We start from the raw sequence: 14,858 nt of genomic DNA, 5'->3' as shown, positions 1-14,858 counted from the left end.
GTGTGTGTAAAGGGAGAGAGAGAAAGACTGAGGCGGGTGTAGCTCTCTCAGACAGCTCACAGTGCTGGAGGATCCCTCTTCACATGCAGGCAGAGCGACGCAGAGATGTCAGACGCAGCACACACAGGTGGGTCACACAGCAGATGAGGGGACAGGTGAGACAGGCCGGGGGCTCACGCGTTATGCTTCCTCTTTTATAGGGCTGTTTTCAGTGTCAGAACTGCATTATAACCATGCATAAACATGTCATTTTATTTTGGCATCCCGGCAGGGATCACATCGTCTAAGGTGCGATATTGTCTAATTAGAGATGTATTGGATCACAATGAGAAAAATAATTACAGATATAAATAAATCAAATTGGTTTATATTTTTGTTTAAATGCTACACTTTAATAACAACTAACTCTTTCAACTGTCACAAATTTAATTTAGATTTCTCGTATGTAAATTGAAGCCAGAGCCTCCTGCAGAGCTCCAGGTGAGTTGGAGACTCGTGGCCCTCTGACATCAGCTACAGACCTTCAAACTGCCGCGCAGGGACCTTCAGGCTCCGGCTTGGACATAATTGCATTTGCCGGGATTGTAACGGAGCAAAAAGCCGCCGACTGAGCCGCATCCTCTCCACTCCGTCATGTGACACCGTCGGGAGAATATATGTGTGTCCTTTCCGTTTTGCCGGAGAAATGCAGCCTTGGCCAATCGTGTCTCGACTGAGGCGTCTCTCTCTCCCTCTCTCTTTCTCTCTTTCTCTCTCACGATGCCTTAATGGAACATCGGAATTAACTGGTTGGTTCTGCCTGTGAGCTAGGGATTTTATGTTTTGAACCATAGGTGTAATTTACAATGGAGAAGCTGTGGCCATAACCCCACCATTTGTTTAAATGGCTTATTTTTCTCCCAACATTTTAGATATAAGAAGAATAATTTGTTAAAAGTATTTTGCTAACAAAGCAACAAAATGTTAACTAAATAAGGAAAAAGCTTTGAGAAAGATTTGTCATAATAAATGAGATTATAGAAGAAACTAATAAGCATTGTCTAAGAAGAATTTAGGCTCCAAAAAAAAACTTAGCCTACTATTTTTTTTATTACCCAAAAAGTGCCCAATAAGTAAGACCATGTAAGTGTTCTGTCTTCACTGTTAATGTTGGATTACTTTTCATTCATTCAACTGCAACGCTCTTTTGAGTATGCATTATTGCCAGACCCGCCATATTTACCTATATCTCCTACCAGTACACCTTTTACATTTCCTAAAATCACATTTTGAAGACCTTTTATATATATTTTTTTGTTTTTGTTTATGTCTTCACCACGCTTCAATTTAACTGACACCTTTGTTTTGAAGATAACATGTTTATTTGATAGACACTTCAACGTCTCTAACCGCACACCAATGTATCTTTTGTGTAAATCATTTGCATGAAAACCTGCAGAATCGTAAGCCCCTAAATGATTAAAGATCACTGAAGTGATGTAGCCTAGGTTAATTAAATCCAATGTTGTTTTTTAAACTGCATAAAAGCTTGATCTGGTAGGCTAAACCAAAAGAAAAATAATAGAAAACACATACTTCTAGCCTTTCATAGCCTAAGTAATATCCTCAGATGGTTTTTCTGCGGTGAAAAAGCAACACAACACAAAGACAATTCGCTCTTTTACTTAAACGTGTGGGAAACCAGATTTTACGGGATGCATTTGAATGCGTCTCAAGGCCCTGTGACGTCAGCCGCTCCCCTGCGCTCCCTCGCGCAGCCAGTCAGAGAAGGGATGCTCTGAACGCAAGACTGCAGCATCTTCACCGAGAGAAGGAGCAGAAAAAAACCTCGTCTCTTTCTCTGTGTTCCTCCAACTCCGCGTCTCCGGACCCTCTCACCCACCGTCACCGTCCGTCACCCCGGGGTGTCTGCATGATCGGAGCCAGGACAGGATAAGAAGAAAGAAATTATCTGATAGCCTACAATAACCCACCGGATTTTTTGTATTGCTTCACCGACCTTTTCTCTTCTTTCTCCGGTTGATTTCGCCTCTTTGTCTTTCGGTATTGTTTTTTGTTATTTATTGTTGCGGAGGAGCGCCACCATCCTGCACTGCCTGATATGAGTACGCTCTTTTATGTATTTGCAGCGGAATGACACACATATCCTAGCCCGCATATCAGAAGCTTGATGGAAGATTGATGCTCCATTTGCACGTTTTCAGTAGCCTAGATCATCATCCATCTGCAGAGGTTCCGGATTTGCTCCCCCCTCTGACTCGATCATCCGCCGTTCCGTTTCTTTCTCTGTCCCTGCGCAGCATCTCGGTACGCACGGCGCACCACGGAGAAACGCGCAGCTAACCTTCCCCCGTCCATAAGAAACAGGCGTATTTTTCCAATTCCCAGATCGCTTTCGCCTTCTCCAAGGACTCATCTGCACGGCTACGCTGCGTAACAAAACGGGGAAAAGGGGGATTTAAACGCAAACGCAGCCCAAGCATCCAAGAGCAAGCTCGAAAATGATGGCCGGCGGAGCAGTACAGCAAAACGGGATTTTTTCAAATCCTCACCATCACAATCAACAACCACACATGGAGTCCGACCCTCCAGACTCACGTAAAAGACCCCTGGAGACTCCCACGGAGGCCAGCAGCACCAAACGCACAAACACAGGAGGTAAGGGCACCGATCGGGATGCGGGGAGCTGTTCGGGTTTGAATGTTCGTCCTGAGGCAGTGAAAGGAGAGCAGGTTGATCTGATTCTAGACACACACAGTGGCATGCTACAGTTCACATTCATAGATGTGTGTTGCAATTACGCAGGGATATATATATATAAAATGCTAAACAAAGAAGGATCCGCTTTTTAATCAGGGTTATAATAACATTGGGCCGCCGCTTTCGGTGGAACAATACGAGTGGCTGAGGGGGGATTTGGAGGGAAGCCGCTCACGTTCTGCCTGTTTTAGCCTCCTTAGATCAGCCGAATTGGGTGTTTTTTTTATTGCGTCTTAAAATGTACGCGCAGCCACAGCGGCCATGCTGGAGCCAGAATGAGGATGTAAACAAGTGAAAGCCAGATCGGGCTGGTGCGTGATGGCAGGCTCTCATCCCGCCGACGGATGACCTTGTGATAATCTCACACATCATCCCCCATCGCCGCTTTGTGTACAATTACACAAGCGGATAAACAAGCGGACTCACATTAACAGCAGGCCCGTGGCGAGCCAGAGAGAGCAGAATGCGACAGTCTGTGTGTTACTGCAGCATGTCAGTGTGTGTGTGTGTGTGTATTCTGATCATGCTCTGCTGTCCTGATTCTAATAACCTGCAGCTGGAAGGGAGATTTCCCCCCCCCCCTCTCTCTTTCTGTAAATGTTCCAATCATGTTTCTTCATTATTCTCTGGTTGGATGAATTATGGATATGTCACCATGGTAATCACCATATTTGGTTTTTGTTTACATGCTGTCATGCGCCAAACATTCTCATCACCCGGCATTACAACCATCAGTACTCTATCCTGGCCATGCACCCATTAATGGACATTCAAACACACTACACCTTTAAATGTGTTAACAACCAAATGTTCCAATAATAATGTAGGTGGCCTAACTGTAACTTTAGACCGTTAATAAGAGCATAATATGGACGCCTGTTCCTTTAAGAGTCACAGACACACATATGTCATTTACATGACTGAGACAAATATTGACCTGCATAAAATAGGACTTGAATTATTAATTGTTAATTTGATCTATTTAGACTCTACAGTATTTCATGTTAATATATACATAATTTAGCCTGAAATATGTTTCCTTGGCACAGCAGTCCCTACAAAGTATTAATTAAAACTCAACCTAAACATGTATGATTGTAAGGAAATTGATTTAATGTTAGTGTATACTTCAAGACAAATTATGTGTGTCAAAAAAATAAATAATCCGAGATGAATTAAGGAAATATGCAAAGAGTTTTTTACTGCAGGTTTTTTCAGAGAAGAACCTCCATGATTCTTAACATGACTGGATGGCATCTGATTTCCCCCCCCCCCAATTATTTAAAGGACTGGCCAAGAGATTTCCCGCAGAAAGCAATCCACTATGGGGGATTTACCTTAATGCAAGCAGCTGTGATATATACTGTAATGTATTCACTACAAACCCATTGAGTTGAGTCGCTTGTCCTCAAAATAAAGGATGGCATGATTAGAAAAAATAACTAGAGAATTAATAAAACAACAGAATACAAAAGAAGACATTGGAATGTGTTTGTACACTTATCTTAAGTTCTTTTTAAGTTAGTTTCATGGCAGTGAAAACATTCAGAGTAACTAAATATATTTGAGATAACTTGTTAAACACTTTAATTTGGTTGCCAACAATTGGAACATGTACAGTAGCTATTTCGGGTTTACAGTGCACAGGGTCCGGACACTAATACATTTATTTAGATTATTGTGTGACCTGCTCCTTTTCAGTAAAACAGAAAACAAGGGGAGGGTCATTTTTCACAGCTTCAGAAACATGACAGCTGGTAATAATTAAACAGAGAGAGTGTTCGGCAGAAGAGGGGTTCGCCGCAGGTTAGCGATTGTGTTTAACTACAGATCGATGCTCTCGCAGCACTAAAGTCTCCTCCTGCTGTATGCAAAAAGCCCTGGCGGCCCCCAGGGACCCCATCCTCCTGCCTGAACAGACAGCTCGTTGGGATGATGATGATGATGATGATGATGAGCACGGCCGAGCAGGCAGAGAGGAAGGCCAACCCTCCTTCAGCCGGCAGCATCGGGCTCATGATGAGATGGTTGGAAATAAAGTGGCTCCCACACACACTTCACTAGGATGAACAGAGGATCAGAGCTTGGTTGCAGAATTTTGTGAAAAACTCAATTCAGTTCTCTTTTAAAAAAACGTCTCTTTGTGTAAATGACATTATTGTTCTTACAGACTGCCTGTAATCAGATTACACAGATGAGATGAGCCTAAATGATCATTTCATTACTAATACGATGCAGAGAAAGATATATTTTCACTGAGAGTATGTTTTTGTCTTTATATATATATTGACGCTGCTCTGCAGATTTGAAAAGAAAGTGCTGCTAAGAGATCATAACAATGGTTGTTTCTCTGTATGATTAGCTTACACCACGCACCCCCACCCCTGTGCTTCCTCTCTCTGTAGTGGCCTTCCTGCAGCCCCTTTTTGAAACTGAAGGCATTGTATTCCCTCAACAAGAAACTGAGACTCATGGTAAGAGAGACTTCGCTTTTGATCTTCTACCTGTTTTTTAACCTAACCTTCTTCAATGCAGGAGTGGTTCATGTCGTGTTCCTGAAGGTCAAATCCTGCAATCTAAATCTTTAGGGGAATTTTAATGACAAGCTTTAATGCTGCCTAAATAGGATTTAAAGTAACACCCTCATATTCTACTCATGATCAAGGGTAATGCATGCTGACATTGTTTCTATTGCATGTGATCAGTTCCATGACATCCATTTCCATGCTTTTTATACAAATTATTTTGTCATGATACACATGAAACATTGCTGTGCAGATGAATTCTGATGACCTTTGACCTCATGCTAGCCATGTCGCCAAAGCTTTATGATTACTGATGTAATGTAGAAATGTTCTTTCAAGTGTGATATACTGCAGTGCCCGCTGCGCAACCGCTGTCAGTACATGTCACATGACTGTAGGGTTAACCCATTCTCTTCTTCACAGGGAGTTTTAACTGAAGACACGTTTTTATATCTGTGGCTGGTTTGTGTGCAGGGTTTATTCAAATGTGTGTGTTTGAATGAGGGGCTAGAGAAGGAGTTGGTCAGCTGTCAGAGGTAGAGGACGACAGGAGACCGCTGTAACCCCCCCGGGGGTCATAAATCACAGCAATGTCTCATAAAGGCTGAAGGTCTTAAAGATGAAAAGATCAATGAGTAGCTGCAGTAGCTGCATCCCGACCGGCCCTCTAATCCCCCCACCCAAACCCCATTCTTATCTCCATGGCTCCCCTCACCCCGAACCAGCATGCCATCCCCCCAACATTAAAGGAATTCGGATTTCTCTCTAATCATGTACATTTATGATCAGAGGCGTTTAATGAGCTCATTGTTAATATTTGATTTTAGTTTCAGAGGTTTATACTTGGATCATTTTCAAAGCCAGATTGATCGTGATTGGCTGAATTAAATATTTGAGTTGTTTCATAATTCAAGCTGTCGGCCAATCAGGGTTCAGTGTTTCATGGTTACATTTTAGCTAAGAATACATTTATTTGGAGAAAAGACTGACACACAATGTATTATTTTCCTGCAAAGAAGTATATTAGACATTAAAATGGGAATATCCTTAAGCCTTCAGGAGAGTTTAGAGTGTAAGAGTTGAGCTTAGAGTGGTCAAAATGATATAAGAATAATATTATAAGGATAGCTAAGGATACTCAACAGAAGGAGGAAACAAGACAATACAGAAAAATACATTAAAGAAAAAAAGGTACCCGAGTGGTTTCAGTGCCAAGATTTAAAATGCAGTATTCTTGACACACAGGTTGAAAGGTTAAAAACATTTACTTAACCTTTTATTGTTGATCTTTTCTTTCTTCTTTGTATGAAACTGGAGGTCATTATAATATTATTTAGCATTTCTCAGCAACAAAATTATAATAATTCCCTATTTTATCACAAAATGTTACCTTTTGGTGGGAACATTCATGGGTGGCTCACGCTCTCCATTGTCACTACAAACCGGTATTTGTTTAGAGTACTATAACCAATACTGATACTTCGGTCTCTAACAGCAGCCGCAGTCTAATAATAAACTGCTTGTAAGCCATTGATCTTTATAAGCACAAACAGAATAAATCATATGTTTTTACCGATCTTCATGTAGGTGGTCAGAACATGTGATGCCTACAGGTTCAACAATCAGGGGAAAGGTTTGCTGACTCGTACTTACGGTCTCTTCTCTCGATGTAATACATTCATTTAGTAAATGGAAGGAAGAGGGGGTGATGTCCTTGCTAAGTGACATTAGGGGACTAGCGGAAGATTTATACGTGTGTGTGTGTGTGTGTGTGTGTGTGTGGTTTGTCTTTGTGTTCTCGTCTGATTTGAGTTGCAAAAATCAGAGATTAATTCGAGACTTAAAGGGGTGTGTCGATGAATTATTGCTCTGCAGATGGACACGTGCATGCACCAACCCAACATGCTGTGGAGGGGGTATTCACTGTGTCAGACAGGACCTTTGATGCTATTGATCCGAGTGTTTCGCATTGCTCCGGCATTTCGGGACGTCCATACAAAGGAGGGCTGCCTTCCTCGCATTGATCAACTGTCGGGACTAGGGAGGAACAAGCTCCGTATTTGGCTTGTTTGAACACTGGGAAATAGATTCGAGAGGGGTCGGTCATAAATACGACCAACCCTATAACAGTGTGATCTACAACACATGAAATAATCAGATCTGTTGAGATGTTTTTTTTTTATAATGATGCAGAATTTTATGGTTAATCAGTTCGTCGAGCAGTAGTTTTCTGAAACAGTGTGTTTGGGTAGGCGCTGATGCAGAACACGGCGTCCTCCCCTGCGACTCGTCTGTTTTGTTCACTCTCGATTCTGAGCCCTCTCTTCCTCTTCCATTCTCCCCATCTTCCTCTCCTCCTCATCCATACTAATCATGCTCTGGTTCAGACCGTCACGACTGCTCCCTCATCCTCCTCCTCCTCCTCCTCCTCCTCCCTTCCTCCTTCATCCTCATCCTCCCATCATTTCATCCTCCACCCACCCCCTTCATCAATCGCGGGCTGCCATTGACGACGCTCGCTCGGCAACCGTTTCCGAGGCTGTCGATCGATTTGCGGTCGCCGTCGGGCAGAGGTAGCCTCGACTCTCCTTCTCCTCCTACAACCTCTCCTCTTCCGTTTTTTTTTTTTCTTCAAACCACTGCGTCAAATAAAATGAAAAAGCAGCCATTGTGCAGGGTGGGGTGAAGGCGCTGAGAGGTGGGAATGTTCCCACAAAGGAAGCTGTGCGATTGGTGGAGCGAGGCGCCGGTCACAGCTTTCTGGTTGCTGATAGGTTGCGAGAGTGGGGCGGTGATGAATATGGATAAGGGAGCGATGAAAGGGCCAATACAGAAAAGACGACTGGAAGGGCCCCCGACTCTGAAATAGCCTTGGTCCATGAACAATACACACACACACACACACACACACACACACACACACACACACACACACACACACACACACACACACACACACACACACACACACACACACACACACACACACACACACACACACACACACACACACACACACACACACACACACACACACACACACACACTGAGGGGGCGATATAGAGGCGGCTGCTTTAGTTATCTTTGTTAGCATAGCCACCATGTCTGCATCGATTTCTACGCAGATGATAGAATTTGTTTCAGTATGAAGGCATTTCATTGGCTCTGGGTTAACCTCTATTCAGACTAAATAACAGGATGTTGTTCTTCTATGCGATTTCTCATTTATGATAAATAGATGGAGGAATAACCCCGTCCTTGCCATTGTTAGGTGACCCAGTCTGTACATTTGTATTTGTTTCAAGAATTCCAGATTTAGTTTAGGGAGCCGTTCATTATTTTTCTTTATAAAGATTTGTGGACATAAAAACAACTGAGAAGGGGGTTGCTGGCATGAAAACAAAACACAGTTTTCTATGCTGCTGTACACGTATTCGTGATTAGGTGAAACTGGATATGTGGCATTAAGGAATGATATATTACTAATCAGAAGTCACTCTCTACAGGCTGTACCTGTATCTATACATTTGACTCTTTTTTACATTTCTTCCCCAAGAAATGTAAGGGTTTTACGTTGTCTGCTCGCAGCTTCTGAATCTTGTGATTGAGAAATTGGAGCGTCCGCGCTGGCTCAAACTCATTGTGGAAAATGTCAAGTCTAAATTGAGTAAATGACGTGGGAAAAGTGAAATATAGCCGCTGCAGAGGCAGACCAGAGAATGATAAAGATAGAGATATTTCCTTTTGCAAGCTCTTCTGGGTTTATGAGTGACGACGGCCATCTTTCAGAGCGAAGACAGCTGGTCAAAGCCTCTCTGCTGGAGAGCTTTACGTGTGTGTGTGTGTGTGTGTGTGTGTGTGTGTGTGTGTGTGTGTGGGTGTGTGTGTGTGTGTGTGTGTGTGTGTGTGTGTGTGTGTGTGTGTGTGTGTGTGTGTGTGTGTGTGTGAATGCTACCTCCCAACAAAAGAGCAGAGGGTTTGGGGGGTGTGTTAGACAAAGCCTGCCCCCCCCCCCCCCCCTTAACTCTCCCTGCTTAGAGGAGATGAATATTTTCCAAGTCCCATGAGCCTCCATACCAGTACCCCCGTTCATCAGCAGGGTTGGGCCCTCCCCCCTTTCCCCCCCCTAATGTCGGATTCACATCTGAAGTGTCTATACAAAACCGCACCAGATTCTGGTTTGGACCGCTCGGGTACATTTGACCCATTTTAGTTTGTAAAGACAGTTTTGGAATTGCTCAGAGGTTCCCTTCAATTGTTAAACCTTCCAAAGTGATAGCACATCTAGAATGATTAAACCGTCATGAAAAGCTGCAATACCCGGGCAAATTGAGTGTGCTGCCTGTGTGAATTCAAAATGTATTATTCATGTCCAAAACCAACATTGTATGAAGAAGAAACCTTAATACTAAACAATTGTAATTTGTTGTAGTTAATTCAAATCATGTACATAATCTACTCCATACAGAATTTGCATCAGTGACGAGTATTCCTCTCAAAATAGAGAGTTCCCTAACACAAACGTCAGAGGAATGTATTCTTGGTGATGGTGGCAAGGAGCTTTCAACAATCGGACATAAACCTACAAAGTTTGAACACACACTGTTAAATGTGAAACAAAAAAAGGACTAAAACACTTTTGAAAAAGCTACTCATCACCAACTTCTACCTTTAAACAATTGTGTAACTTTGAATCAGCTACATTCAATACACACACAGATATCTATCCCTTACCATCTACTTGTGAACATCGAACCAATGTATAGTTAACTGACTGTAATTTCCTAACTAACGCGACATACCCTTTGTTTCTGCTATGTAGATGGCATGTTTTTTTATCAGAGTAGAGCGTGTGAGGAATAGTAACAGAACATGAGAAAGGATTTGTTATCTTCCCCCCCCCCCCGCCCCTGCAGGCCCATGGACACCAGATCCCAGGATTTGAGCCTCCAATCCCCGAGCATGGAGGGCCTATTCTGGGCTTGTTGGTCCACAGGGGTCTTAGCAACAGATTGCACTGTTTACTCATCCAGTTATGTCGTTGTGGAGGACCATTTATTATTTATTGTGAACGACCTCTAAGTCTCAGAACCCCCTGGCCCCCCGATCCCAAATCCCCCTTTCTTGACCCACCGGGCCTTAAACATGAAAACGCACACACAGAGACTTACAGCTTGATGAATTTATGAAGACATTTCTACAACATGCGAACACAGAGCATGAAGTAGAGCAGTTACTCTCTGACCTTGTCGCTTGTGCTGCTAAACTTCCTTCCAACTTTCTAGGAGTTGAAGGCCACAGTCTTACACACAGAGGTAAACACATTTCCTGTGTGTGTAGTGTGTGGTCGTGTAATTACATTGTGGGGACTCAGTTTTCTATTTGTGACATAAGGCAAGTCCCCATAAGGCAGGGGCGGACTGGCCATTGGGAATACCGGAGAACCCCCCCCCCCCCCCATTGACAATTGACTAGCGGTATCGAGTTGGGCCGGTCGAGTTTCCGGGGCTGATCTTTAGTCCCAGTCCGCCCCTGCCATCAGGTAAAGCATTACAACTTAGGATATTACTTGTTTTAAGGTGAGGGAAGGGGTAAGACGAAAGTAGCTTAGGGCTAGGGTTAGTATTGGGACAGTAGCAATTAGGGCTAGGTTAGCATTGGGAAACTAGCGCTTAGGGATAGGGTTAGTATTGGGACAGTAGCAATTAGGGCTAGGTTAGCATTGGGAAAGTAGCGCTTAGGGTTAGCATTAGGGTTTGCATTGAGAAAGTAGTGGTTATCGTGGGTAAATCTCCAGGAAATTAAAATTAGTCAATGAAATGTCCTCTAAAGTAATGGAAATATGATTCTGTGTATGCAAGTGTGTTTATTAGAGTAGTGAAAACAAAGAACATCATCCCTGCACCCTGTGGGGAACCCTGTAGTTACACAGCTGTGGACACACCATATCTACATGTACACACACACACACACACACACACACACACACACACACAGTGATTATATTTTAGTTATCTTTAACTTCGTTTGGTTAAAAAAAAGTTAGAAAATGAAAAGAATACAATATACATGTGACAATGTTAGCATCTATTTTAACACTAGAACCGCCAACAGGTACATTTTACCCGCAGCTGTTTTTTGATTGTAAGTAACTTTTTTTCCATAACATATTAACATAACATAACATAGTCTCCCAGTCCGTGACTTTTCCTGAAAGTGTGTTATATAGCACCCTCTGTTGTTAAAAATTGTCAATAGGAAGTGAGATTGAAAAAATCGCCAAAAAAATTGCCATTTATACCCATATCCGCCAGCGGGTAATATTTACCTCATAGAAAATGCAGCATAAACATGATGTGTTGCTATAGCAACGCCTTTTGTCTACTGCGGTTCCTTATAGATAGAGAGATAGATAGAGAGAGATAGATAGATATATTGATAGATAGAGAGAGAGAGATAGATATATTGATAGAGAGAGAGAGATAGATAGATATATTGATAGAGAGAGAGAGAGAGATAGATAGATAGATAGATAGATAGATAGATAGATAGATAGATAGATAGATAGATAGATAGTGTAACATCTTGGAGAATACAAGATCTTGGATGACTGAGCTCACGTTGAGGACGTAATGCATGTGTGCAGGTTACGTGCCAGTTGAATAAAGATGGACACTCGGAATGAGAGAAGTAGTCCGCGTCGTCTGTTTATGTAGACAATTATATGAACATAGAACAGAACATTACAGATAGTTATAGATAGATAGAGAGATAGAGATTTGTACCTAACCAAAACACAAGTCTAACACCAAGCGTTTAAATCAGCACTCTTAGCGATATTTTATACTTCATGCTATCTGCACAAACTATATAATATGAAAAGCTGAGAGTCCACAGATTCTATTGGTATAAGTTTCATCCCTGTGCGATCAAAACTCACTGATCTGTATGATAAATAAAAGAACATTGTACCTTGCAAATCAATAGCGGGTAAATTTGACCCGTTGGCGGTTTTAGGTATTCAGCGACCTCTGGCGGTTCTAGTGTTAAGATAGCTTGAAATAGGGCTGTCTTTTTTGGTCATCTCAGGGACGTTCTCGCCAGATAAAGCATCTTTAGAGCTGCTAGGGTTAGGGTTAGGGTTAGCTAAATACTGTCATTTGAAGTGGGGTTGGCCACATCGGCTGGTTTTCGGTTGGATAGTTGAAATGCTACCTACCCGAGTGTCTTGCATGGTTTTAGGAACCACACAAAGTACTCCCTGCATACTTTCTGAAAGCTAAAACATTAAGACGTAATCATTAACAATCACCACATCTGTAATTACGGTGTTTTTCTTGTTCTTACTTAGACTGAAAATGTACACGGCCATTATGTTGTCAGCCTGAGACAGTCGCTGCACACGAGAGGCTGAGACGCTGAATCTTTGATGATGCTTCATATCAACAAGTGTGGAAAATAGTAGCAGAGAACATTGAGACAGCACACATCATACTGACACATTAACCTCTCTCACACACACACACACACACACACACACACACACACACACACACACACACACACACACACACACACACACACACACACACACACACACACACACACACACACACACCCTGTGTTATTTCCACAGTGGACTAATATCACCTCCATGTTCCAAGGGTTAACCTCATATCCACTTTTTTCCTGAGGATAATTGTAAATAAATGTTTAACAACATAAATGACTTCCCTTTAGATTCAAATTATATGTAACATTATAGATGCATATATCACAACACAGAGTGTCTGTATTCAATCACACCAAAGAGTAAAGGAAAAAATAAAGGAAAAATAATAATAAATAATAGGGGCACAAATAAAAAATAAATCCAACATGCTTCCATTTTATAACAATTGCTCATCTGGTACACAGTGGAGTATATTTACTATTAAATATAAAAAATAATAATATGATTTTAAGGAAATACTATCTATGAAACCAACAAAAACCTTTCTGCATTATATAAAAAGATATCTCCACATTCAAAATACATTTTGAATCAGTGACTTTCTACTGAGTCTTGTGAACAGATTTGTATTTGACCAGATGTCTGGACATTTTGCCACGAGGAAGAAGTTTAGTTTTCACCATAACTTTTTAATTTGCCGAGCTGTGAAAGGCAGCATGGCGTGGGCGAGAGTTTCGTGACCTCTATCGGATTTTGAAGTCGGTGTTGACACTGATGCGTCGGACGTGTCGAGCGGAGCCCGCGGCTGCTTATTATGCTCCGGTAGATTGACATGCATGAGTATCACCTGCACACCTGGGACGTGGGATGACACACTGGAGGGAACATGGGGTATAATTACACATAATTAGAATTTGCAACTGTGACAGGGAGAGAAATGAGGTTTGGCTTTTTTCTGGAACGGTGGTAAAAAGGTAACCAAACGGTGCTCTGCTCTGCGTGGGCGGGGTTCACTCCGGATCAGGCGGACAACACTGACATGAGTGGCAGGATCAATTCAACATCAGCATTATTAAAAGGCTTCCTTTGTGCTCTCCACAGTGGGGATGGTGAGGTTACAATTGGCAACAGGATGTTTCATATAAGCAGTGGTGAAAAGTAAAGTACAAGTATCAAACTAAAGTTTTTGTACTTTCATATTTCCATTTCATGGCACTTTGTTCACTTTTACTCCACTATATTTTGGAGGCAAATATTTGACTTTTTACTCTCATTTAACGTTAATCACTAGCTAGTAGCTACCATGCAGCTTCATATTATAATACAAAAATATAATTTAGATAATGCATTATACACAATACTGACTCTACTCTTGGTACTTGTATGTCATTACATTTTTACTTAAGTTACATTTAAAATGCAGGACTTTTACTTGTAACAGAGTATTTCTACACTGTATATTATTACTTTTACTCAACTTCTTCCCCTACTGCAAATAATAAAACTGCTTATTTGCATACTGAAATCACATCAAATGTTAAAGAACTTAAAAAGGTATTCAATGTATCCACTTGTATTGTCACACATACACTCATGTCTCTTCCAGTATTTGACCATGATCCGTTGGACTGACAGAACTCGGGTTTGTTCTGTTTTGTTCCTGCTTTCATGCTTCTGCTTAGTTTTTTTGCCAATCAATTAATGATATTAGCTTAATTGGTAGAAAATATAAATAACACAGCATTTTGATCACACTGGTTTGTGACTCACTGCTTTATAGAGCTCAGAGTACAGTCTGATAGCTTTACTTTGGAACCACAAAGAGAAAAAGAGATGCATTGCTTATTTGTAACATGTAAGAGGCTTTTAAAAACAGCAGATCCAAGTGGAGGAATGTTGATCACAGTTCTGTAAACAGTATCAGTAGTGCAGTGGGGGAGGACGGGGCAGATAGTGCAGCTCAGCTCTTTATTATATTTTCAGATTTAAACCAAAAATGGAGTCATGGCAGTTATTAAACGTGCTCAAAGCAAAGTGTAATTCAATCTGCGTTCCATCACCCTGTTAACAAACTCAACTCTGGAGACCTGCAGGGTTGTTTCATGTTGAGTCCAACAATA

The 14,858-nt window shown here is 41.8% G+C and overlaps 1 protein-coding gene across 2 annotated transcripts in view; it reads left to right on the top strand.

Moving 5' to 3' along the window:
• Positions 1-1,744: 1,744 nt before the first annotated feature.
• Positions 1,745-14,858, top strand: part of nova2 (NOVA alternative splicing regulator 2) — a 90,379-nt gene continuing 77,265 nt past the window's right edge. The window contains exons 1-2 of one of the 2 annotated variants that reach the window (XM_034230570.1): positions 1,745-2,658; positions 5,166-5,234. In XM_034230570.1, the coding sequence (XP_034086461.1) occupies positions 2,502-2,658; positions 5,166-5,234 (226 nt within the window). In that variant the 5' untranslated portion in view covers positions 1,745-2,501. The remainder of the gene's footprint in view (positions 2,659-5,165; positions 5,235-14,858) is intronic. The other variant, XM_034230571.1, reaches the window with a different exon arrangement.

This window comes from Gymnodraco acuticeps, unplaced genomic scaffold, assembly GCF_902827175.1.
Source record: "Gymnodraco acuticeps unplaced genomic scaffold, fGymAcu1.1, whole genome shotgun sequence".
NCBI lineage: Eukaryota > Metazoa > Chordata > Actinopteri > Perciformes > Bathydraconidae > Gymnodraco > Gymnodraco acuticeps.
The sequence above is the reverse complement of the archived record's forward strand: the minus strand, read 5'-3'. Positions and strand labels throughout refer to the sequence as shown.